Below are 25,014 nucleotides of genomic sequence, written 5' to 3' on the forward strand. Positions count from 1 at the left end.
GTTTAACGGACTCTTTCCTCCTTGGTTATTCAGAAGGAAATCAAAACTCAAACGTTGGAGATGATGAGGTTGCTTGACAATGATGATCAAAGTCAATTGATTAGATTAAAGGACAAACATCTTTCTCTCTTCAAATCAAAATAAGGTTAAATTGTATTGAATGTTGTTTCATTGTGCTTACTGATAAGATCGAATTTGGTTCATGAATTTCTGTTTCTTATTACAGAACATTTTCAGAACAAACTTTGGGATGAATTAGATGACTTCGAAGCTTGGTTTCATATCTTCACTCTATATCAAAATGTATGTGCAAGTATCTAAATTTTTATTTGCTTATCTTATTGAATATCAGACTCATGTACTAGATAGTAAATATTATCTTCTTTTTTTTTCCTTTTTATTGTGCAGAAGGAAGGCTGAAAGCCTGCAACGCTAGAGATGCAGATGAATGTAAATCAGTGGAAGTTTAAATCAGCAAACTGAAACATGCTTTTCCAATGCTTGGTTCTGGAAAGAGTTATGAGGTACCTTAATCACTAGGCTTAGTGCTGGTGCAAATTCTGGCCCTGCTACTACTGCATAAAAAATAAGCAAGCTGCACAAATGTACTTCATTATTCTTGCCTACTCTTTTACTTTGCTGATTATCGATTGAAATGTCCACAATTTCTTAAGCATATGGGCTATATCACTATTCTTTCTCCTCTTTTATCTGTGAACTGGCTATGGAAGTTTGAGGTTATGTTTCCCCTTTTTCTGGGTTATAACAGAAACTTAAAAAGCTCCAAGAACAGAAACTCATTGAGAAGCTATTTCAGCCAGAGCAGATGAAAATTCGGTCACCATAAGGTGGAACAAATGGAAGATTGGTAGTCACGGTTAAAAATGTTGATTTTGGTTTCAGGGATAAGGTGAGTTACTACTAACTTTTGAATCAAAGTCATGACAAACGATATTTCTTATGTTTGACCCTGTCAAGAAGTGTATTATTGACTGTAAACCAGATGTGTTCTGAATAATTTTTCGGATTAGTTTTACATGATTAGTGCGTATGGGAGGACCAAGAAAATGAGTGATATGGCTGCTTATGCTTTCCTTCAGTTCAGATGAAGAAAGTAGGATCAGAACTTACTTTACTTTTATACACAACTCTTATCCGTGCTTACTATGTTAGCGTGTTGAAGCTAAGATGAAAGGTAAGATGAATGGACATCATATAAAAAGACGCAAAACTTTCTATTTTTTAAATTCTCTGATATCCACTATGAACCATTATTGAATGAGGCACATGTGTAAGCACATGTATATATGACCAAATATGCAAATATATGATTCATAAATATACACAAATTTATTAAAAAGGGCAGAGTGAAGAAAGAAGTGAGATTTAATAAACATCTCAACTGCTCTTTTGCTAATTACAGCTCAACGAAGCATTGGCTTGACGTAACATTTTACATGTTATGTTTGCGTGACCAAGAATTTGGATAATACATGCCTATTACTAAACCTGAGTAGCAAACTTTCTTCTTATGTTCGATTCGATCATGGCCTCTTACTCTTCTTATTTCTACATGTTCTTCTTAGTGATGTTTACATCATATTTTTCTACGATGAGATCAAGCGACGTTGAAGCTCTACTGAGTCTAAGATAATTCATTGATCCGTCCAACTTGATTCCATGGCAAGGAACAGATCTCTGCAACTGGGAAGGTGTTAAAGAATGCATTAATGGACAAACAGCCTCAAAGATTGATTGAGAATTTTAACTTCACTGGTTTATTGGATAAAAGCCAAGAAAATCTTCAGAGCGTGGAATTACTCAATTTGCACTTTCCCATCTTTATTTGCCAATCTGATTTGTATAATCTCTATATTTAAGACTTATTCAATCATACAATAACTGTGCATATGAATGAATACGTAATTCTTGAACGTTGAATTTGAAGCAGAACGCTTTAGACTAATTAATATAATACTGATATCAAAAACTTTTATAATTTAAATATATTATTCAAAACTTTTCTGCATTTCCTACTGCAAAAATGTGTTCAAAACAATATAAACTACATATAAAGTCAAAATAACATTTCAATTAGAGCTAGGCAAAAAAATCCTAACTCGAAAAATCGAACGACTCCGATCCGAGAAAGTAATACTGAACCCAAAGCAAAACTGATTAATTATTTAAATGAGTTCAAAAATTTGGAATCTAGAGAGAACTGGAACCGAACCCGATCCGAACCAAAATATTTCGAGTATCCGAATGTATCCGAATTAGATTTATTTGTGTAAATATATTAATTATTTTCAGATTTAATATCCATAAGATATTTTGAAGTTATCCAAAGTACATGAAAATATACATAAATAATCAAAATTAAATATATAAAATAGCTAAAAAAACTCAAATACCAAATGTACGTGAAATATCTATTGCATTTCCATCCAAAAATTTAATTTAAACTATTGTTTTTGTTAAATTTAGGTATTTTGACATATATTATTAAACTTTATATGTTATATATTATTATTATTTTTTACATTTAGATTTTACTTTATGTTTTAAGTTCAACTATATTTATTTTGGTTAAACTATCAACTATTTATTTTATATTTATTGCATTAATATTTGAAAAATCCATTTATGCTATTTTCTTTGACCTAAACGACTACAAAACAAAGATACACTACTATCACTAACCACTATCAAAATGATCAAAAAAATAATTTTGAAATCATTAGAGAATGAAACATACGAACCCGGCGCGTAGCGCCGGAATACCACTAGTTAGTAAATAAAGAAGGCAAGAACTGAATCTTATACATGAACCGGGGTGGGTTGAACCATAACCAGGTATAATCAAATCATTAAACCCGGTTCAATGTCAAAAACTAATCGAACCGGATTTGTTTTGATAAAAGCCCTAACCTAAAGAGTATCGTCTCGTGCTTTTTATTTTTTTCCCGGGTTTTCGCTTCTCGTCGTTGCCACTTTCAGCTCTCGAAACAAACTGTAGCTTTGGGAATCGCGATTCACAGAATCTAGGGTTTTTTTTCTTCTTATGGTACGATTCTGGACTATCGGTTTCACTCTTTCAGGTCAGTTTTGGATGTTCGTTTTCCTCTTTAATTTCATTCACAGGGGTATATGCTTGAGAGAAGAGAGTCTGATCATGAGTTCTTGTGATTCGATTTGATATTAGAAACTAAAACTTTTTCCTAAAATTGATCAGATTCTATAGCTTTTGATTATTCAATTTGGGGGTTTAGGGTTAGCTTTTTGCATTCTCCGATCCTAACTCTTAAAAGTTCGAACCTTTTTTAGGTTAACCCCACAGAACCTCTGACTTGACCAATGTCTGAACGCCGCGCGAAGCGACTCAAAACCTCCAGAGGAGAAGATGATTTCCTCCCTGGGAACATTGTCGAAATCGAGCTTCACAACTTCATGACTTTCAACCACCTCGTTTGCAAGCCTGGTTCCCGTTTAAACCTCGTCATCGGACCAAACGGATCAGGCAAAAGCTCTCTCGTCTGCGCCATTGCGCTTTGTCTCGGTGGCGAGCCTCAGCTTCTCGGCAGAGCGACTAGCGTCGGCGCTTACGTTAAGCGTGGAGAGGATTCTGGCTACGTTAAGATAACTCTCAGAGGGAAAACTAGTGAGGAGAAGTTCACGGTTTTTCGGAAGATTGATACGAGGAACAAGTCTGAGTGGATGTTTAATGGGAACTCTGTTAGTAAGAGAGAGGTTGTTGAGGTCATTCAGAAGTTTAACATTCAGGTTAATAATCTCACGCAGTTTCTGCCGCAAGATAGGGTTTGTGAGTTTGCTAAGCTGACGCCTGTGCAGCTTTTGGAGGAGACTGAGAAAGCTGTTGGTGATCCTCAGTTGCCTGTGCATCACCGTGACCTTGTTGAGAAGAGCCGCGAGCTGAAGCAGCTTGAGAGAGCTGTGGCGAAGAATGGGGAGACGCTGACTCAGCTTAAGGCTCTTGTTGATGAGCAAGAGAAGGATGTGGAGAGGGTTAAGCAGAGGGAGTTGCTTTTGACGAAGGTTGATTCGATGAAGAAGAAGCTGCCGTGGCTGAAGTATGATAAGAAGAAGTCGGAGTACCAGGCTGCTAAGAAGAAGTTGAAGGAAGCCGAGAAGAAATTGGATGAGGCTGCGAGGAGTTTGAGTAATGTGAAGGAGCCTGTTGAGAAGCAGAAGAAGGAGAGGGGAGAGATGGAGTCGAAATGCAAAAAGGTTAAGAAAGTTCTGGAGACTAATGGGTATAAGCGTTCGGATTTGCTCGAGAAAGAAAATGAGGCGGAAGCACGTGTAGTGGCAACGTACAAAGAGCTTGAGGAGCTGAAGAAACAAGAAGAGCATCGCCAAGAGAGGATTCTGAAAGCTACCGAGGATCTGGCTGCTGCGGAGCAAGAACTCAAAGACCTGCCTGTATATGAACAACCTGTAGCCAAACTTGAAGAGTTGAAGTCTCAGGTTACAGAGCTGCATCACAACATTAACCGGAAGAAGAATCAGAAGGCGGAGAATGAGACCCTCTTGTCTCAGAAAAGACACACCCTGCGGCAATGTGTAGATAAGCTGAAGGAGATGGAGAACGCAAATAACAAACTCTTGAATGCGCTGCATCGCTCTGGAGCTGACAGGATCTATGAAGCGTATCAATGGGTGCAGCAGAATCGTCATGAGTTTAAAAGGGAAGTATATGGTCCCGTTTTGCTAGAGGTTAACGTCCCAAATCGAGAGAACGCGTGCTATTTGGAGGGTCATATTTCTTATTACATCTGGAAGTCTTTTATCACTCAGGATCCCGACGACAGAGATTTGTTGGTTAGGAATCTAAAACGCTTTGATGTTCCTGTTCTAAACTATGTGAGAGATAGCGGCAACCACTCGGCTCCCTTTCATATCTCTGATCATATGCGTTCTCTTGGGCTTCATTCTCGGCTTGATCAGATATTTGATGCTCCTGGCGCTGTTAAGGAGGTATTAACTTCTCAGTTTGGTCTAGATGACTCATACATTGGATCGGAGATTACCGATCAGAGGGCTGAAGAAGTATCTAAGCTGGGTGTCACTGATTTTTGGACACCGGACAATCACTACCGGTGGTCTTCCTCAAGGTATGGTGGACATTCCTCTGCAAGTGTAGACTCTGTACATCCATCACGTCTTCTGTTATGTGGGATGGACGTTGGAGAGCTTGAGAAACTGAGATCAAGAAAGGATGAACTAGAAGACTCTATATCATCCATTGAAGAAACTCGCAAGAGTCTTCAAACAGAGCAAAGACTGTTGGAAGAAGCAGCAGCTAAACTTCATAAAGAGAGGGAGGAGATTATTAACGTCTCGCATATGGAGAAGAAAAAACGCCGCGAGTTGGAATCACGTTACCAACAGAGGAAGAAGAAGCTTGAGTCCTTGGAGCAAGAAGAGGACATGGATGCTTCAGTCGCTAATCTGATCGAGCAGGCTTCCAAAGCTAACGCTGACCGCTATGCATACGCGATCAATCTCAAGGAGCTGCTCGTGGAAGCTGCTGCTAATAAGTGGAGTTACGCGGAGAAGCATATGGCTTTGATTGAATTGGAAAGAAAAATCAGAGAGTCAGAGATCAACATCAAACAGTACGAGAAGACGGCACAGCAGGCATCCCTCAGCGTTGAGTACTGTAAGAAAGAGGTTGAAGAGAAGCAACTGCAGCTAGCAGCTGCCAAGAGGGATGCAGAATCCATTGCAATCATCACTCCACAGCTCAAAAAGGAGTTCATGGAGATGCCAACCACGATAGAAGAGTTGGAAGCTGCTATACAAGACAATTTCACTCAAGCCAACTCGATCCTCTTTGTAAACCAGAACATACTCCAAGAGTATGAGCATCGCCAGAGTCAGATAGAAACTATTACCACAAAGCTCGAGGCTGATAAAAGAGACTTGAGCAGATGCTTGAAAGAAATCGAATCTCTGAAGGAGAAATGGCTTCCAACGCTGAGAAGGCTTGTTGCTCAGATAAACGAAACTTTCAGCCATAACTTCCAAGAAATGGCTGTTGCAGGGGAAGTTTCGCTGGATGAGCGTGACACCGACTTTGATCAATACGGGATACATATCAAAGTGAAGTTCAGGGAATCTGGGCAGCTTCAGGTTCTAAGTTCTCACCACCAGTCTGGAGGAGAGCGTTCTGTGTCAACCATCCTCTACCTCGTCTCTCTTCAAGATCTCACAAACTGTCCTTTCAGGGTTGTTGATGAGATTAATCAAGGTAAAAAGTGTGCAGCTTTATAAAAGAAACTGTCTGCTAAAAGTTTCTAAAAATGTGCAATTTGCTTCTGCAGGTATGGATCCTATAAACGAGAGGAAGATGTTTCAACAACTGGTTAGAGCTGCTAGCCAACCAAACACACCGCAGTAAGTTTTCCTTGGGAATTGCTCTGAGAATCTGTTGTTCTTTGCATTATATGTCTCGTTTATGGAATTTGTGTTGAAAAGTAAGAAACAATGTGTTTCTCGTGTAGGTGTTTCTTACTGACGCCAAAGCTGTTGCCTGAGCTTGAGTACAGTGAAGCGTGTAGCATACTGAACATCATGAACGGTCCTTGGATCGAGCAGCCTTCGCAAGTTTGGAGCTTTGGTGATAGTTGGGGAAATCTTATGAGACGAGCCGAAGCGAGTTAATGCATCTTGACTTCACCAAAACAGCATCATCTTTTCTATTTTGACTTTTTTTTTTTGGAAAACCTTGCATCTAATGTTTTATGCTATTTAACCAACCGGTTCAATCAGATTGAACCATAACCGGTTTAAATATGTTACTCGTTGCTTGGTTTACAGTCTATAGTCAAGGTCAGTGAAACCGATATTATGTCCCCTACGACTATTTTTCTCTTTTGTGACAATGCCATGGGGACGGGACATCACTGACATGAGCTCACGTTCTCCTCACCTTGTCTGTTTCTTGTGAGTAACGTCTCGTCTCAAACACAAGACGTTTCATCTCGAATAGTAAGACGTGTCGCCATATGATTGGCTTATTTATTTCACTTTTCCAGCAATTTAAAATGGTTTAAAAATCAAATCCTTTAAATTTCTTGTTTGACTTTAGATAATTACTTTAAATACCGCTGTTAATTATTTTTGTGGTCAGGAATCGCCGTAGATTTGTTTTAGAAGAAGCTTTTAAAATCTTAAAACTTATTAATTTCTTGACAATAATAGCTGATTTTTTTTTAAAAAGGATTTGTTGCTCTTTATAGTTGCGTGGTCAAGAATGAGTTATTCTTGGGTTCACCCCCTAGGGTGAACCTTTAGGTTCACCAACCAATATAAAATTGTCATTTTAAATCTAGTATCTTTTAATTAAGGAAACCAAATAACTTGGCAAATTATATTATTTTTTCAAAATAAAATTTAAAAATAAATAAAAATAATATATAAAAAACGAATTCAAAAAAAAAATAATGTTGTCAACAAAACACTAAACCCTAAACTCTAATACTAAACCCTAAACTCAAATCCTAAACCCTAAATCCTTGGGTAAACCCTAAATCCTTGGGTAAACCCTAAATCTTTGGATAAACCCCTAAACCCTTGGAAAAACACTAAATATGTTGTCAACAAAACACTAAACCCTAAACTCTAATCCTAAACCCTAAACCCTTGGGAAAATCTTAAACCCTTGGGTAAACCCTAAACCCTTGGGTAAACCCTAAACCCTTGGGTAAATTCTAAATTATAAATTTTAAATACTAAACTCTAAATCTTAAAAATAAATATTTTTTTTAAATAATCTTTTCTTAGAACTATTGTTATTTTTATTTATTTAATTTTTTATTTTTTATTTTAAAAGCATAATATAATTTGACAAGTTATTTTGTTTCCTTAATTAAAAGATACTAGATCTAAAATGACAACTTTCTATTGGTTGTTGAACCTAAAGGTTCACCCTATGGGGTGAACACAAGAAAAAGTCGTCAAGAATAGTCGCGAATCTCGCACCTGCAGTTTTAGACCACAAAGGAAAAGTAAGGGGTCTTTTAGTAAAAAGCTAAAAAGGGAGGGGTGTGAATACGTAATATATCGGAGCCCTAATAGCCGCACGATGTATCTAGGCTGGAAGCTATATATAGAACTCACCCCCACCTTGAGTTCTTGCAACAATCTCACAAACTCGTTTCTTTTCATATTAGGTTTTCAAGTTTTCTGAATCACCTGAATCGGGTTAGTTTCTTAGCTTACTATTTTTGCTTCATATCTTGGATCAACACTGTTGTTGCTGCTCTTCTCTTTTTTTCTTTGGAGATATTATCTATTGATGGATTGATTATATATGGCCTTCTTTTTCATTTCAGGTTCATCCGTTTGATTTCTTTGGATAAATTGTTTTCTGGTATTACTAAGAGATTAAAAACTCCAGATCGTGATCAACATTCCTATGCATGTAAGTCTTTTACAACGAACGCATTTCGTGTTAATATGTGTTTTCTAGATCAGCCATGCGTATTATATATATTTGCTCATCAGTATTAGCTAGCAATCATTTGTTGTGACGTCGAACTAATGAAATGATCTGATAACGTGTGAGTGAGATACCTGGATTTGTTGGAAAACGTAACAGATCTCAACATTTGTTATTTAGCTGAATATTAATAAACCTTTCATGGAAACCCATTTCCTTGATGTGCATGAAACATTGAATGTTTTATGTTGTTTATTATGATGTTCTAGCCTCTTCACCTTGATCGTCTAGACAGATTGCACGTGATCGCTAGGCTTTGCTATGCTATATGTATTATATCTGATCATTAATTAGTATTAGCAATCATTCGTTGTGACATCTATATCATGAAATAATCTGATTGCGTTTGAGTGAGATACCTGGATGTGTTATAAACGTATAAGATCTTAACATTTTTGGTTTAGTTTTATCATGACCTTTCATGGTAACCCACTTGTTTGATGTCCGAAAAACATTGATGTTGTATGTTTTTAGACGGTCTTAACATTTGTTGTTTGGTTATATCATAACCTTTCATCGAAACCCATGCATTTGTTTGATGTGCAAGAAACATTGAATATTTATGTGTTTATTATGATGTTTGTCTCTTACCCTTACTTTTGGTTTGTTTCTATTACAGAAGAGCGTGAATGATATTATGATGGAATCGAAAGCTGGTAATAACAAGCCTAAAAGTTCCTTATTTTACGAAGCTCCCCTCGGTTACAGCATTGAAGACGTCCGTCCTTTTGGTGGAATCAAGAAATTCAAATCTTCTGTCTACTCTAACGTCAGTTTTTTTTTATTACATCAACATGTTCTTATTACATTCTTCATGTCTCTTATCCTTTTGTATTCTTACTCCCTATGTTTTTTATTTTGTTGCAGTGCGCTAAGAGGCCATCCTAGTCAACTCGAATAGTCCTCGTAGTTTTTTAACTTGCTTTCCGATTTTAATATCTTTCAAGAAATTGTTTTCTCTCACAACAACAAAGCGAGAAGACGATGTCAGTCTCTTCAATAGGATTTGAAGGCTACGAGAAGCGCCTTGAAGTAACCTTCTTTGAGCCAAGTATCTTCCTCGACACGCAAGGGTTAGGCCTCCGTGCCTTAACCAAGTCTCAGATCGACGAGATCCTCCAACCAGCTGAATGCACAATCGTTTCATCTCTCTCCAACGATCATCTCGACTCTTACGTCCTCTCTGAGTCCAGCCTCTTCATCTTCCCTTACAAGATCATCATCAAGACTTGTGGGACCACAAAGCTCCTCCTCTCTATAGAACCACTCTTGAGGTTAGCTAACGAGCTCTCACTTGACGTTGAGTCCGTGAGGTACACTCGTGGAAGCTTCCTATGCCCTGGAGGGCAGCCTTTCCCTCACCGCAACTTCTCTGAAGAAGTTTCTGTCCTCGATGGTCACTTCACCAAGCTAGGTTTGAGCAGTGTTGCGTACTTGATGGGAAAGGACGATGAAACCAAGAAATGGCACGTGTACTCTGCCTCTTCTCCTGCCAAGAACTCAAACAACAGCAATGTATACACGTTAGAGATGTGTATGACTGGTTTGGACAAAGACAAGGCATCTATGTTCTACAAGAACGAATCAAGTTTCATGACTGATAACTCTGGCATCAGAAAGATACTTCCTCAGTCCCAAATCTGCGACTTTGAGTTTGAGCCATGCGGCTACTCTATGAACAGCGTGGAAGATGAGGCCATCTCCACTATCCATGTGACACCTGAAGACGGGTTTAGCTACGCTAGCTTTGAGGCAGTGGGGTATGATTTCACAACCATGCACTTGAGCCTTCTAGTCTCAAGGGTTTTAACATGTTTTGAGGCAAAGCAATTCTCAGTAGCGATATACTCTAGCATCGCACAGAAGAGTTACTACAAGGGTCTATGTGTAGAGCTAGACGATTATGGATGTAGAGAGACGACTATGGAGTCTCTAGGTGAAGAGAGAGGTACGGTGATGTATCAGACGTTTGAGAAGCTGGGAAGGTATTGTGGTTCTCCGAGATCTACGTTGAAGTGTGAGTGGAGCAGCAACAGTAGCTGCACTAGCGAGGACGATAAGGAAGAGGGAACCTAAGCTTTTTTTTTTGTTTCGTTTTGTCCAATAAATGTCTCATATGTGTTTGTTTAATTTCTTCCTTAACCCAGTAAGCGTGTCTGGTCTATGTGAATTCGTATGATCAAATATTATGAAATATCTACCATTATTATGGCTATTTTCGTGATTTTATACATTCTATAATGTCTTGTCCAATCACATAATTTTACAAGACATTTTGTTTCTCACTTAAATCAGTAAGTATTAAAGTTACTAATATAATAGTGATTAGTGAATGAATGAGACTAAAGGTGCATGGGACAAACTGCAACGTTTATACTTACGCAGTGAAACAACATAGTATTGTAAAGTCGTATACGTTATTCAAACCGAAACAATCAACGTGCTTTCAAATGTGAATGCTTATTTATTAACCTATATTATAATTTTAGTTTAATTCATGATATTAGTGTGGTCTATCAACGTGTCTTTTGTAAGAGAGTCTGCAAGCTTGTATGTGTCGGTGGTTTGTCTGATTTTCTCTTTCTCTCTCAGTGTTTGATACGCGTTTGTATAACTTGTTTTGCCAAATGCATAGTGAATGTCAAACAACTAAACGTGAATGTTTTCTTTCCTAATAATTCACTATAGAATTGCATGTCATAAAAATAGACAAGAGAAGAAGAGCAAGTCCAATAGCAATCAGCCTGAGGACTTAGGCGATGGTAAGAGCAGGCTCATTGCTAGGATCTAATAAGTGAGGTTTTCCAAAAAAAAACTATAATAATTTTTTTTTAAATATCCACACATCTAACTTATAGAAGTCTCATTATCTCTATTTAGTTGAGTTGGAACTTGAGAAGTAAATGATGTGGCAAAACCCAAATGAAGCTTCATTTTGTCATACAACTTCATGGGCCTCTGAGATATTTAGATACCAAAACTAATTCAGCAGAGCATTTGAGACCCAAAGGTTAGTTTACATATTCGTTGTTCTTTTCTGATTATTGATAGATAAACAGGACCACAGCCACATTCGAATGTAGTGCTGGCCTTGTCGCGTTCTATATCGAATTCTTTTGTTCTCGTAGATCGATCACAATCTTGATATTCATATGTAAATGTTTCAAAAGTTGCACCGTCTTCATTCTCATTGTCGATAGCATCATCTCTGCAAAGTCTTTTTGATTTTTTTATGCAGAGAGTGTGGAGAAGTAAAAGGACTGAACGAGGAGAAACAGATAGGCGAGAGAGAGACGTTGCAAGAAAAAAGAATAAGACAAGGTTTGATTGATGTTATTACAAGAAATGAGACAAAAGAGTGGAAGAAAGAAAGAAATAGAGAGATGTGTCATCATTTCACTATGATTAGTTGCTATTTTGAAAAGGGGACCGTTTCAAGCCTTTGGATCCATCGGTGAATTTCTTGTTTTTGAAGCAAAGGCTGAGATTCTTCTTTTCTTTTATTTTTTTGTTAAAAGAAAATAAAGAAAAAAGAAGGTATCACATTTCAACGAGGAGACAAGCTGTTTCTATCACTTTCCCGGATAAAAAAGCTAAAAAGGAAAAACAGGAAAGAAAAAATGAAAAGCAAGAAAAAGGATGAAAGAATCAAATGCTGTAAGCACTAAGCACGCTTAGTTTTTGCTTGTTTGGGGCCGATAGTGTAAACTCAAATACTTACGCATGTATCATGCTAATTATTTATTTTAATTCTTTGCACATTTTATTTGAATGCGCTATAGACTAGCGATGATCGTATAGCCCCAGTACCATCGTCTTTCATGCCACAACTTTTTGAATAATTTTTTTTTTTTCCTTTTTTGTTATCAACAACACACTGAAGCTTAATGCATTATCTGGTGTAATAATCACATAGACAAGGAAATGATGGCAAGTTGCTTCGACGATTCACTTTCATGGACCGGCAAGACATGGTTATAGTCATTCTTTCTTTCTTTCTATTTTTTTTGTCACTCACTTGTTTATAATCATTCTATTTACAATTATTGATAAATTTATCCAAATAGAACATAATTAATTTCAAATTTTCATGATTTCAACGGTTCTAAAAAACAATATGATTATAATTTGTTTGTTGTTGTATACTTGTAAAGGGTAATAACAGTATCATCATCTTTTAGCTTATCATTATGCAACACTACTCAACGATTATTAAGTTTTTACTTTGCATGGTTATATAGACTTACTCCGTCTACGTTTTCATTAACGCATTTTGAAATCTTATTACACACATGTTAGTATATCATTTTATGTGATTAAAGCTAGTACTTTAAGCGTAAATCAAGTTTAAATACTTTATTAATAAAAACCACATTATTTTACTTGGAACTTGATGACAATTAGGTGAGCTAAAAAGACAAATACAAAACTCTAGGGAGTAAAGAACAAAGTATTAGACAATTGGGTAGTATATATATTACACTGTCAACCGTAAATATGCAATGTAATGGCTGTAAAACCCCTAAATAAACTAATTATCTATATGTTTTTTATGTACCACATCTTGATCTAGCCAGACGTACGTATCCATTTTAATTATTTCTTCTTAATATGAATTCTTGACTCATTTATGATACTTTTCAGTAATCACAAAGAAAATGTATAGTAAAACTCAGTCTCTACTTTGAAGTTTAAACCAATGGAAATGTGCCAATTGCGTATATCTTTTTGTTGTAAATAGCAAATTTTCTGTATCAAATTTATAATACCTGTAAATTGTCGTAATACAAATCACAAAAAATAGAAGCAAATCGTATGTTCAAATAATACGACAGCCAATCATCTAATATAATGTCACCATACACTATTCACTTAACATTATTGAAGCTGTGACAGTTTAGCTCCACCACCGCAGGCATAGGACTCAAGTTAGGAATCATATTTCTCTATCTGCATTCTGCACAATCTTTCATGTCATGTTTTGTAATCTTATACAGTATTTATGTTTTTTACTTTTGTTTCCTCTGAAATTCACAGAACCCATTTTCCATCAAACGTCAAATCGACCAGAAAAGCATTAAACATTAATGATTGTCTCATAAATCGAGTTTTAAGAAACCGAGTCACGTGGACCAAACTATAAAACCTTGACTAAGAGTGATGCTTGGGAAAGTAATTCTTGAACAGAAAATGATACAGTATATTGTTCAACACAAATTTAGAATCTTTTTGTTTTGTTTCTTTCTCTTTGGTTAGGTCGCGGTACGTTTTGATGAAGATAACCATGATGTAAGAATGTTATATTTAAATGTACAGCACGTTGGAAAATCGTTTAAATGTGTGCGACATTATTTAAAATAAAATAAAAATAAATAGAGACACTTCACTAATCGAACAACATTTTTTGCCAATATATATTACAAAATAAAAGTTATAGTGTAATTGGTTCTTGACATGAGAAATAAACTTTATAGGTGTTGCCGTGTTGGGATTTCTTAAACTGATCGACATCATGAAAGCTTAAAAACAAAGAGTTTATATTCAGCTCTATTTATTAGGAGTCATTTATTAGTATTGTTTATTTGAATCAAACTAACTAAGCCTGGAAAGATTTATATTTTAATTCTTAAAATAATTTTATACTACTAATTAGAAAGAAAAAATGGGTCGATGATCTATTTTCACGATAACTATCACGTTACATCGGAACAAATGTTTGTAATAATTCTAACAGACTAAAATAAATAACCAAGTGGTCTTGGTTTAGTGGTAAATAGCTCACAGCTGTGAGTACCATCCTGGATTCGATTCCCTTTGGCCACCCGGGGCGCCTTAAGTGGTAAGAAAACGCGGATCCTGCGGGCCTCGTACTGATTAGTCCTTGGGTCTAGAAAGCCTTTGGGATCACACTATGGTTATCAAAAAAAAAAAAAAAAAATTATTTAACCCCATATAGAGTAGTATATATTTTCAAAAAAATGCAAATGCTTGTCATAATACAACTTTGCCAACTCACACATAGACAAAACCTAGTGAAAACGACAAATAGATTGGACAATGTAGGGTTAAAATTTTAATGTCTTGTACTTGGATTCTGGGTTATCTTAGTTTATATCTATCATATATATATATATATACAATATGATCGTTAGGTCTTATAGTGGGATTTATCGAATATATATCTTTCCAAAATAGGCCAAGGCTCCGCACAAATAAAAGAAAACCTAGCAAAGGACTGGAAATTGAATGTACATAGAAAATTCATTGTTAGTATTAGTTTATCAATGTATGTCTCCTTTACTCTTTTTTTGTGAACCCGGTTTTTATTTAGTAACAATTAATTATAAATCTTAAATTAGTTTCCGACGCTGAAAAAGTCTAAACGAGCGTGTGCTAAGGATGAATACTACTTCTGTCCCATATTTTAATTAGTTTTAAGAAAAAAATTGTTTCAAAAGGTAGATAATTTTACATATCTTGGTAAAATTTAAATTTACTGGTTATAGTGTAGCCGATAAAATAGTGTAATCTTTTTATAATTTTTTAATTTATTAATTAAACACTACTTTTAAAAAAGTATCAACTTTATTAATATTACTATTTTTAGCCTAAACTACTTACATTGTAAAACGGTATTATACTAACAGTTGTCGCACTAGAAAGAAATATGTATGCAATAAAATTATATTGAATTTTGGCCAACAATATATTTAAGATGTTTGATTACTTCGTCTCTCCACACATCGAGAAGACAAAGATGCTGAAAATTGAGTGGGCAACAAAATCAACAAGCAGTATAAAATTTCTTGAGCCTAGTTTCATCTTCTTTTTCAATATACTCCTCTCATCGAAGTTCTCACATTCTCAAAGCATATTAACCTTAAAGTTCGACTACATGTAAAAATATTACTATATACTGAGGTAAACACATAATGTATGTCCATAGATAATATACATATTTATAGCCAAGCGATGTAAACATGACAGTCATCGGTGTTTTTTTGTTTTAACAATTCCTTTGAAACCCACTTAACTTTTTTTCATGAAATTCATATACTGTATAAAAATAAATTAAATACTGTAAATATATGTGAAATAAATTTAAAAGAATATGAGATAAATATTTTAAAACAAAACAAGAAACTATAAGACTGATAGACAAAAACATGACAGAGTGGCAGCTAGCAAAAGAACAATATTATAATTTCCTGCTTTACTCTTTTTGATATTTGTATTCAGATTAGATTTGCTCTACTAACTATCCTTGTCCATTACAAGAATATGGGCAAATATTAATATTCTTTTACATCTTTCACATAATTTTATTACCTTTTTAACGGTCTCCCCACACACACAAGCTTTATCGACAAGCATGCTATGAACTTCACTTTAGACTACCAATGAATCTTGTATATCTTTTCCTTATTTTTTTCATTTCTGACACATAAAATAATAATTCTTTTCAATAAAGATTATGCTTTTTGGTGAAGTGGGTTCTTCTGCCATAGTAAGCAATCTAAAAGAAAAAATATAAAGATTTGGTGTTTTGATTCTTCCAATCTATTTTTCTCTTTCTCTCTCTAGTCTCTATCCATCAGAAACCAAATTATCTGGAAACTGAGTCTTGTTTTCTGCTCATTCCTTTATCTCTGTTTCAACAATGAGGAGCAGTACTATAGTTATGATGATGAGAAGATCCTTGGTTTATCTCTTGGGATTCTTATACCTTCTCACATCTGTAAACGGTTTGCTTTCTTCTAATGGAGTTAACTTTGAAGGTAACTTAGTCTCACTTCTTAGCAACAAAATTTCCAGTTTTCTAGTTTTTTTTTCTACTCCCTTTTGTCGTTTTGATCCAAACTAATATGGCAAATGAAATTTTTCTCTAGTGCAAGCTTTGATGGACATAAAAGCATCATTACATGACCCTCATGGTGTTCTTGATAGCTGGGATAGAGATGCTGTTGATCCTTGTAGTTGGACAATGGTCACTTGTTCTTCAGAAAACTTTGTCATTGGCTTGTGAGTTTCAAATTTTACATTAATAATTCATTTATTATATCAGTGAGCAAGTTCATGTATGTTTACTTGAATTTTATTACAGGGGCACACCTAGTCAGAACTTATCTGGTACATTATCTCCAAGCATTACCAACTTAACAAATCTTCGGATCGTGTGAGTACTTAATTACTTATGCTTGATAAAAGTTTTTGTGTGTGTGTGTTCTTGATGGGTTTTTTTTTTTCTTGCAGGCTGTTACAGAACAACAACATAACAGGAAAAATACCTTCTGAGTTTGGTCGGCTTACAAGGCTTGAGACTCTTGATCTCTCTGATAACTTCTTCCTCGGTGAAGTTCCTTTTTCACTAGGCTATCTTCGAAGCTTGCAATACATGTAAGAACAGAAGAAACGTTGTTCATATATCTCTTAAACTGTATAGTTTGTAAGGAAGTTTATGATCTTAATATGTCATATTGTGTATCATCAGGAGACTTAACAACAACTCTCTCTCCGGAGTTATTCCTCTGTCACTATCCAATATGACTCAGCTCGCCTTACTGTAAGCTAAATTAATCTTCAGTTCACATTAACCAGCAACCATGTCATGAATAGAGACTTGAGATTTGATCTGTTTTATTTTTTCCCCAGCGATTTATCATACAACAATCTTAGTGCTCCAGTCCCAAGATTTGCTGCAAAGACCTTTAGGTGATTGATTCTTTCTCTATGTCCCACTCTCTCTATGGCTTTGATCAACTTTAAATACTTTTTTTTTACAGCATCATTGGGAACCCACTGATCTGTCCCACGGGTAAGGAGCCAGACTGCAACGGAACTACATTGATACCAATGTCTATGAACTTGAATGATACTGGAGGTAAGCTAACAAACTACTTGAAGTTAACTTTAGCTATGCTGATCTTTGATAATACCTAACCAACAACTGCTTTCTCCTTTTAAGCTCCTTTATACACCGGTAGATCAAAGAATCACAAAATGGCAATAGCCGTAGGAGCTAGCGTTGGGACTGTATCAGTGATCTTCATTGCTGTTGGATTGTTTCTCTGGTGGAGACAAAGACGTAACCAAAACACATTCTTTGATGTTAAAGGTTTGATACTTCTTCTTCTTCTTTTGTAATGAACGTTTAATTATATTCAACCCAAAAAAAACTGTTTTGCATCTAGTGCTACATATTTGTAAAGCTTTTAAAACCTAAATGAATCAAAATAATATGTGAAAAAATCATTTGTAACAATTTTTTTTTTTTTTTTGAATGAATGTTAAATTTATTCGAAACAAAAAATGTTGTTACAAAGAATGCAAATGATTCTTAGAAGAATCATATGTAACAAAGTTTATTTATAATGTTTTGATCAGATGGGAATTATCATGAGGAAGTTTCACTTGGAAACTTGAGGAGGTTTGGTTTCAGGGAGCTTCAGATCGCCACGAATAACTTCAGCAGTAAGAACTTATTGGGGAAAGGTGGCTATGGGAATGTATACAAAGGTATACTTGGAGACAACACCGTGGTTGCGGTGAAGAGGCTTAAAGATGGGAATGCATTAGGAGGAGAGATTCAGTTTCAGACAGAGGTCGAAATGATCAGTTTAGCTGTTCACAGGAACCTCTTAAGACTCTATGGCTTCTGCATCACGCAAGCTGAGAAGCTTCTGGTTTATCCTTACATGTCTAATGGGAGTGTAGCATCTAGAATGAAAGCCAAACCAGTTCTTGATTGGAGCATTAGGAAGAAGATAGCTATAGGAGCTGCAAGAGGGCTTGTGTATCTCCATGAGCAATGTGATCCCAAGATTATCCACCGTGATGTCAAAGCAGCTAATATACTTCTTGATGACTACTGTGAAGCTGTGGTCGGTGACTTTGGTTTGGCTAAGCTCTTGGATCACCAAGATTCTCATGTCACAACTGCCGTGAGAGGCACGGTGGGTCACATTGCTCCTGAGTATCTCTCAACTGGTCAGTCCTCTGAGAAAACCGATGTTTTCGGGTTTGGGATTCTTCTCCTTGAGCTTGTAACGGGCCAAAGAGCTCTTGAGTTTGGTAAAGCGGCTAACCAGAAAGGCGCAATGCTTGAGTGGGTGAAAAAGATACATCAAGAGAAGAATCTTGAGGTGCTTGTGGATAAACAGTTGCTGAAGAATAAGAGCTATGATGAGATTGAGTTGGAAGAAATGGTGAGAGTGGCTTTGTTGTGCACACAGTATCTGCCTGGACATAGACCGAAAATGTCTGAAGTTGTTAGAATGCTGGAAGGTGATGGACTTGCAGAGAGATGGGAAGCTTCTCAAAGATCAGAGAGTGGTTCAAAATATAGCAACAGGGTAAATGAGTTGATGTCATCTTCAGATAGATACTCTGATCTTACTGATGACTCTACTTTGCTTGCGCAAGCCATGGAACTCTCTGGTCCTAGATGAAATCTTAAGAAGAAGAAGAAGAAGAAGAACAAGTTTTTGTTTCTTGAATCTTGAAGGATTCTTGTTCCTTTTTGTTGTTGTATAATATAGAGTTTTTTTTTTTTGGGGAATGGTTTGTATCTGTAATTGTATAGGCGTGTTATGTAAGAAATTTTATTTACCGTACTTAAGAGTTAGATTCGATTTACCTTACTTCCTCCAAATATGAAATATGTCAGCTGAATCTGAGGTCTCTTGAATCAAAACTTGTTTTCTTTTTTGTTGTTTCAAGATTTTTGAGATAAGTGATGTGACCTTATTGGATGAAACAAAAGACGTTGGTGCATCCAATCGCCGCCATCTCGCTGCACTATACTGTGGTGCTACTTCTGGATTTGAGGTATATTGATTTTATTTCCTCTCTTTAATTCATCTTCTTGGCCAAGAACGATACTTAAAAAATATGTAGTATTCAGCTTGTACATGGTCTGGTGGATAGAATCATGGAAGTTATGGGAGTCCCATTTTTGCCAAACGGTGACAAGACCGGGTACCATATAAACCGCTCTCAAGTAAGCTTCTTTTCTGCAAGTTACACTTTGTCTTTGATTACCAAACGCAGACACTCTACAACTTTTTTTTTTTTGCTCTTATCTGTGAAAAGGAACCTTAGTATTTACCTGGTAGACAAGCTAGCATCATTTACAAAGGGAAACATATTGGTAACTTTGGAATAGTTCATCCTCAGGTACACTTGTTTTGATTGAAAATAAATCAAAACCCAAGCGGTTTGGTTTGTGAGTTAACCAGTCTGTTTTTTTATTGCTCCAGGTTTTGAACAACTTTGACATCACTGATTCATGCTCTTTCGTGCAGATGGACATCGAAGCTTTCCTTTAGAACTATTTTATTATTTCTGTATTGCTCAACTGTTACAAATTATCGATTTTATTTGATTTTAGGATATATAGGATTTTACCTACAAGTGTTACAAAAAAAAGGATTATACCTACAAATTCTTTAGCTTTTTTCGTTTGGTGGATTAAATTATTTACATTTAGCATACTTATTATTTTGATATTGGTATACATACATTGGCGTTTTAACTTTATTCTGAAGTGTGAACTACAAATTTTGATAATGTGGTTTATTATTATTTTGCAATTCTGTATGCACACTACCGACCCATCAATAAGATAACAAAACACGTATGTTCATAATATGTTCCTACGCGAAACAGCGTGAAGGCTGTAAAAAGCAACTATAAATGGAAACATATTTTACAGAAGATGTGTGTTCACACATGACATAAGGATTCAAAGTCAATAGTTACTACCACCCATAATTTTATATGTTTCCACCATCGTGTGTCGTTATGTCATCGTAAAATCAAAGCGTTGACCAAAGGAAAAGGACAGCTAAATCATACCATATCTGAATAATTGCATCTTGTTACGTGTCGTTGTCTACTTGGAATATTTTATCATTTTAAAAAAATTAAAAAATGTGGCTATAAAGACAAGAGAGTTCGAGATGACATAAAGCATTCAATATTGCAGAAACATCTTCTTCTTCTTACAAAGAACAATGGAAATGGCGATGACTTTTGTGTATCCACCACCTCCATCAATATTGCTCAACACTATGAGCGTCGTGGGTTTAGCCGCTCTTGCGCAGATCGGTTGGTCGGAAGTGAGAGGAAACCATCTCAAATACTCCAAATTCGCATCATCATCATCATCAGCATCACCAAAACCGCAAAAGCACAGGTTCGGCAGCTTCTCCAGCCGAATCGGAATGCTTTTGCTGTACACACCAGCCTTCCTAGCCGCCGCAGCTTCTTTCTTCCTCTTACCTTCCGATGACCTCAGGTTCCTTCTCCTCAAATCCGCACTTGCCCTCCATTTCCTCAAAAGAATCTTCGAGGTAAACCCTTCTCTCTCTCTCAGGCATTTCTTCGAACACCTCATGCTCATCATTTTAAAGTTTCCTCTCTCTAACGCATTTCATCGAACAGGTTATGTTCATCCATAAGTACAGCGGAGAGATGGCTGTAGACTCAGCTTTCATCATAACCAGCAGCTACTTCTCATCAACGGTCTTGATGCTATACAGCCAAAGCTTCACACTTGGACTAACCGAGCCAGATTTGGATCTGAAACTCCTCGGGATTGTCATGTTTGTGGTGGGAATCGTTGGGAATCTCTATCACCATGTTCTGCTAGCTAAGCTGAGGAACGAAGAAGGTGGGAAGAAAGTGTACAAGATACCAAAAGGAGGTCTGTTTAATACAGTCATATGCCCTCACTATCTCTTCGAGATCATTGTGTTTTGGAGCTTCTTTATGGTTTCTCAGACCATTTACTCGTTTTCTTTCGCCATGGGAACAACTTTCTATCTCATTGGTCGGAGCTATGCTACGAGAAGATGGTATCTTTCCAAGTTCGATGACTTCCCTAAGCATATCAAGGCTCTTATTCCTTTTGTATTCTAGACATGTTTCTATTACCAAACTCTTGTTCTTGAATTTTTTTTGTTGTTGTCAAATTTACATTTTATACGTTCGTGATTTAAAAGGAATAAACGTTTACGATTTTTAAGACGAACCCAAGAAACAGTAAATGTTATTGGGCCATTGTTTTGAAGCCCAAATAATACTACTGGGCTACCATTCGAATTTTAAAGTATCGCAAGCAACACGCATGTTAATATGAGTAAACCTCCACGGACCATTAAAAAACTCGCAGCTACTGACGTATCAGACTTAAACCTTCAAGGAAACGTTAAACCCCTCGATGAAACCCGTTAAATGAAACGATGCGATATAAGCTATCTGAAAGAACTCCACAACTCCATCCGGCCGTAAGACTTAAGAGGCCACTTATCAAAGATTTCAAATAAAAAAAATTCTTCTTAAATTTGGAGGCCTCAAAAAAAATTCTTCTTAAATTTGGAGGCCTCAAAAAAAATTCTTCTTAAATTTGGAGGCCTCAAAAAAAATTTTGAAACCCTATATATATAATTTTTTTCAAAAACTTTTGTGGGCTAAAGCCAATTTTTCATTCGGTTTTATCCAGTACCGACAACCACTCCATGACATCATAACCGGATCAATATTTTGGTGAGCCATAAGGCAAAAAAAAATTTGTACACCTAAATTTATGTTTTAAAATATATTTAAAAACTCTATAAGTAATATCTTTGTAAAGTTTGTGATGAAAACAAAAGATAAAGATCTGATTTTGTTTTACATAGTTTAAAAGTTGTACAAGAATATAAATACATAATCAGAACCTTTAATTTTTATTATATAGGAGAAACATTGGGTTAGGCTCGGACGGTAGCACCGTTTGTCTCTTTTTAAGCCGCCTCTACATGGCATTGTTTAGAATTGTAAACCGGTGAGATATATTGAATATTTCGATTGAAAATATCAACCATTCAACAAAATTAGGTTTTCTTGGGTGACCTTGGGAGAAGCTACAAGTTGAGTTGAAAATTCACGAGGTATGTCGAATCTAACGTGGAGACTGTTGGTTATGACTATGTGGTATCAGTTGGGAGCTGAGCTAGCTGGTACCAAGTTGTTCAATTATTTTGATTGTCGCACACGAAAAGTTTATTTGCCGTAAACTGGATTCCAGTCACTCATTCGAATGGCTTACTGCATCCAAAATAATTTGAAGTTTTTGACAAATTTATAAGAAAGAGGGACATGGACGAGGTAACAGATACATGGTCGAGAATCATTATAGACATTAAAAGAAAATATTACTCTTTTATTTTCTTGACACACCTATGGTTGGATCTCATTTTCATAACTAGTAGTTTTATAATCAACAGTGATGGTTGTACTAGTGGTCTCGAATCCAAATCTATCATATTGATATTTTACATCTCTAGACAATCTGATATCACATTATAGAATACGATATATAGTACCTTAATATTGATGAATCAATATATAAGCCATTGCATAATGTAAATATTAGTTTAAAAACAACCAACGAAAGGGTTGAGGTCACTATATATACAATTCGGTAGAACTCACAAAATTAAACCAAGCAAACCGGTTTTCACCCTACCTCTAACACTACTCTTCCCTCATTTAGTAACCCACATGCACACATACTCAACGCGTGGTACGTGCATACATACATTTGAACCTGGCACGGTTCGAAAACTTTTATTTCCGATCAATCATGCCAGCAAAGGAGCATGACCACACATCTTCTGATGATGTAAATCCTTCCCTTCTGTTCTTTAATATACTTCCCCAATCTTCTACATATTGATCTCTTCTTCTCCTTTGATCTCTCTGAGCTCATCATGACCCTCTTTGTTTCCGTAATCTGACACAATTTGATATAAAAATGGGTGAACAGTTATCGTAGGTTATGAGACCTGTTTCTGTCTTTTTAAGAAGTAAGCTAAAACGCAATATTGGTTTTGGTAATTTTAGACTGATATAGAAGAAAGCGCTTTGGATAGAAGAGAACTGCTTTGAAGGAGAATTCACTTGTGAAGGTGTGTTTATATAGAGGGAACAAAGTGCATGCATGCATGGTTACATTTTCAGTCAATATTATATACACATCAATCATCCAAAATACAATACAAATTACTAATTATAAAATATAAAATATATTTGCATTCACTATATAAAACCAAAAATGATCCTATTAAATATGAGACAATATATATATATATATATGTATGATTATATTTTTTAAATAACTGTATTTAATGCAGATGATCAAACAAAATCTCAGTTTTAATCCTATTAAATTATTTCTACTAACTAGAGAGATTCGAATATGGTGTATAAATTTAAAGTGCACTAATATAATTAGAAGCAAAATTAAATATGCGAAAATCTTTAAATAAAAATCAGTGGTGGTAGTCTAGTGACGCTCGAGGGAAACGGTTTGAACCCCGTTGGCCACACGGATATAGACTATTGCTTTCGACTCATTTGAATGCTCATGAGAGAGTCTATCCGTGGGTTCTACATCCACCCGGCGTTAGGTCGGTGTCTTTACTAGATCCGAGTTTAATCTATTTTTTTTTCAAAAAAAAAACAAAATCTTTAAATAAACTTAAAAAAACAGATAATTATATATTATTGACTTCATCAAACCCAACAAAATTGGAACTTGGGCTCATTAGTTTTGTCAATTGAACCAAACTAATACGGCTATCAAACTAAGTGCATGTAAAACACAATACCACGTGTCTTTTCTCGTGGTCCACCATGCAATCAAGCATAACTTGAACCTGGCCTTGCTACAAAGTCTCCAGTTCTCAACCATACAACTTAATATTTTTAATGTATTAGACATGTTTCTTTAATTTGCTGACCAATTTAATTAATTAAATTTCAATATACCAGATCATAATAATATACGGGGAACTGTTTACTCAGTGGTCACCATACACTAGTTCTATTTTTCATACGTACTTTTCAAAACCGAACTTTATGATATACGGATGTAATTGTATTTAGTTTTAATAGACAGTCAAAATTTGGTGGACATATCTCAACTAGATGTTATGCCCATATATTTTGTTTTTGCTAAATTGTAAATTTCATTACTAGAAATGATGATTTGGTTACAAGAAGCTTGCAGCCATAGCTTGCTTTGACAGCTAATTTGATTCTTAAGGACCGCAAAAAGTTTAAAAAAATCCCTAAGAACCTAAGAATTAAGTCCAAACTTCCAAACAACGGAAAGCATGAAGTTAATAGATTAAACTAGCACAAGAAAGGCAACAATTTAAACTCCCTAAACCAATGCACTTCTTGCTTATATGGATCGACCATCAAGCAAGAGTATAGCTTTACGAGGTTTGAAGCCGAACACTCACCGAAGTGGCTCCAGCAGGCTTCAACGGCGGTGGCTGGCAAACACCCTGGCGCACCACAGGAGGAGGACGTCGACCGATCAAACCTTAGCTATCTCGACAGAGTACAGAGAAGCAATCCCGAGTCAATACCACAGAAAACGAAGCCCGAGTTACGGTCAAGTGTAGGCGGTGTAAGTTGGCTCCCTCCGGCCA

The 25,014-nt window shown here is 35.9% G+C and overlaps 5 protein-coding genes across 6 annotated transcripts; 4 read left to right on the forward strand and 1 right to left on the reverse strand.

Moving 5' to 3' along the window:
- The first annotated feature begins 2,936 nt into the window (after window positions 1-2,936).
- LOC111204312 (structural maintenance of chromosomes protein 5) lies at window positions 2,937-6,869 on the forward strand. Of its 2 annotated transcripts, none has more exons than XM_022698683.2 (4): window positions 2,937-3,101; window positions 3,328-6,274; window positions 6,348-6,420; window positions 6,528-6,869. In XM_022698683.2, exons 2-4 carry the CDS (start codon window positions 3,358-3,360, stop codon window positions 6,685-6,687), a joined length of 3,150 nt encoding a protein of 1,049 aa, XP_022554404.2. In that variant the 5' UTR covers window positions 2,937-3,101; window positions 3,328-3,357; the 3' UTR covers window positions 6,688-6,869. The 2 variants fall into 2 exon arrangements, with proteins under 2 accessions (XP_022554404.2, XP_022554415.2); XM_022698694.2 differs by having other exon boundaries at window positions 2,940-3,067.
- Window positions 6,870-9,151: 2,282 nt separating this feature from the next.
- Window positions 9,152-10,736, forward strand: LOC111204313 (S-adenosylmethionine decarboxylase proenzyme 2-like). Its single transcript, XM_022698695.2, has 2 exons — window positions 9,152-9,296; window positions 9,395-10,736. The coding sequence occupies exon 2, from the start codon at window positions 9,512-9,514 to the stop codon at window positions 10,601-10,603; it is 1,092 nt and encodes a 363-aa protein (XP_022554416.1). The 5' UTR covers window positions 9,152-9,296; window positions 9,395-9,511; the 3' UTR covers window positions 10,604-10,736.
- Window positions 10,737-15,899: 5,163 nt separating this feature from the next.
- Window positions 15,900-19,162, forward strand: LOC111204307 (protein NSP-INTERACTING KINASE 1). Its single transcript, XM_022698685.2, has 9 exons — window positions 15,900-16,305; window positions 16,417-16,549; window positions 16,632-16,703; window positions 16,781-16,924; window positions 17,019-17,090; window positions 17,180-17,239; window positions 17,311-17,408; window positions 17,493-17,642; window positions 17,912-19,162. Exons 1-9 carry the CDS (start codon window positions 16,188-16,190, stop codon window positions 18,973-18,975), a joined length of 1,911 nt encoding a protein of 636 aa, XP_022554406.1. The 5' UTR covers window positions 15,900-16,187; the 3' UTR covers window positions 18,976-19,162.
- Window positions 19,163-20,415: 1,253 nt separating this feature from the next.
- On the forward strand, window positions 20,416-21,554 carry LOC106433151 (very-long-chain enoyl-CoA reductase). Its single transcript, XM_013873997.3, has 2 exons — window positions 20,416-20,880; window positions 20,972-21,554. Exons 1-2 carry the CDS (start codon window positions 20,542-20,544, stop codon window positions 21,446-21,448), a joined length of 816 nt encoding a protein of 271 aa, XP_013729451.2. The 5' UTR covers window positions 20,416-20,541; the 3' UTR covers window positions 21,449-21,554.
- Window positions 21,555-22,204: 650 nt separating this feature from the next.
- LOC111204331 (small polypeptide DEVIL 1-like) lies at window positions 22,205-23,830 on the reverse strand. Its single transcript, XM_048751977.1, has one exon. The coding sequence runs from the start codon at window positions 23,283-23,285 to the stop codon at window positions 23,151-23,153; it is 135 nt and encodes a 44-aa protein (XP_048607934.1). The 5' UTR covers window positions 23,286-23,830; the 3' UTR covers window positions 22,205-23,150.
- Window positions 23,831-25,014: the final 1,184 nt, after the last annotated feature.

The sequence above is a fragment of the Brassica napus genome, chromosome C3, assembly GCF_020379485.1.
Source record: "Brassica napus cultivar Da-Ae chromosome C3, Da-Ae, whole genome shotgun sequence".
NCBI classification, from domain to species: domain Eukaryota; kingdom Viridiplantae; phylum Streptophyta; class Magnoliopsida; order Brassicales; family Brassicaceae; genus Brassica; species Brassica napus.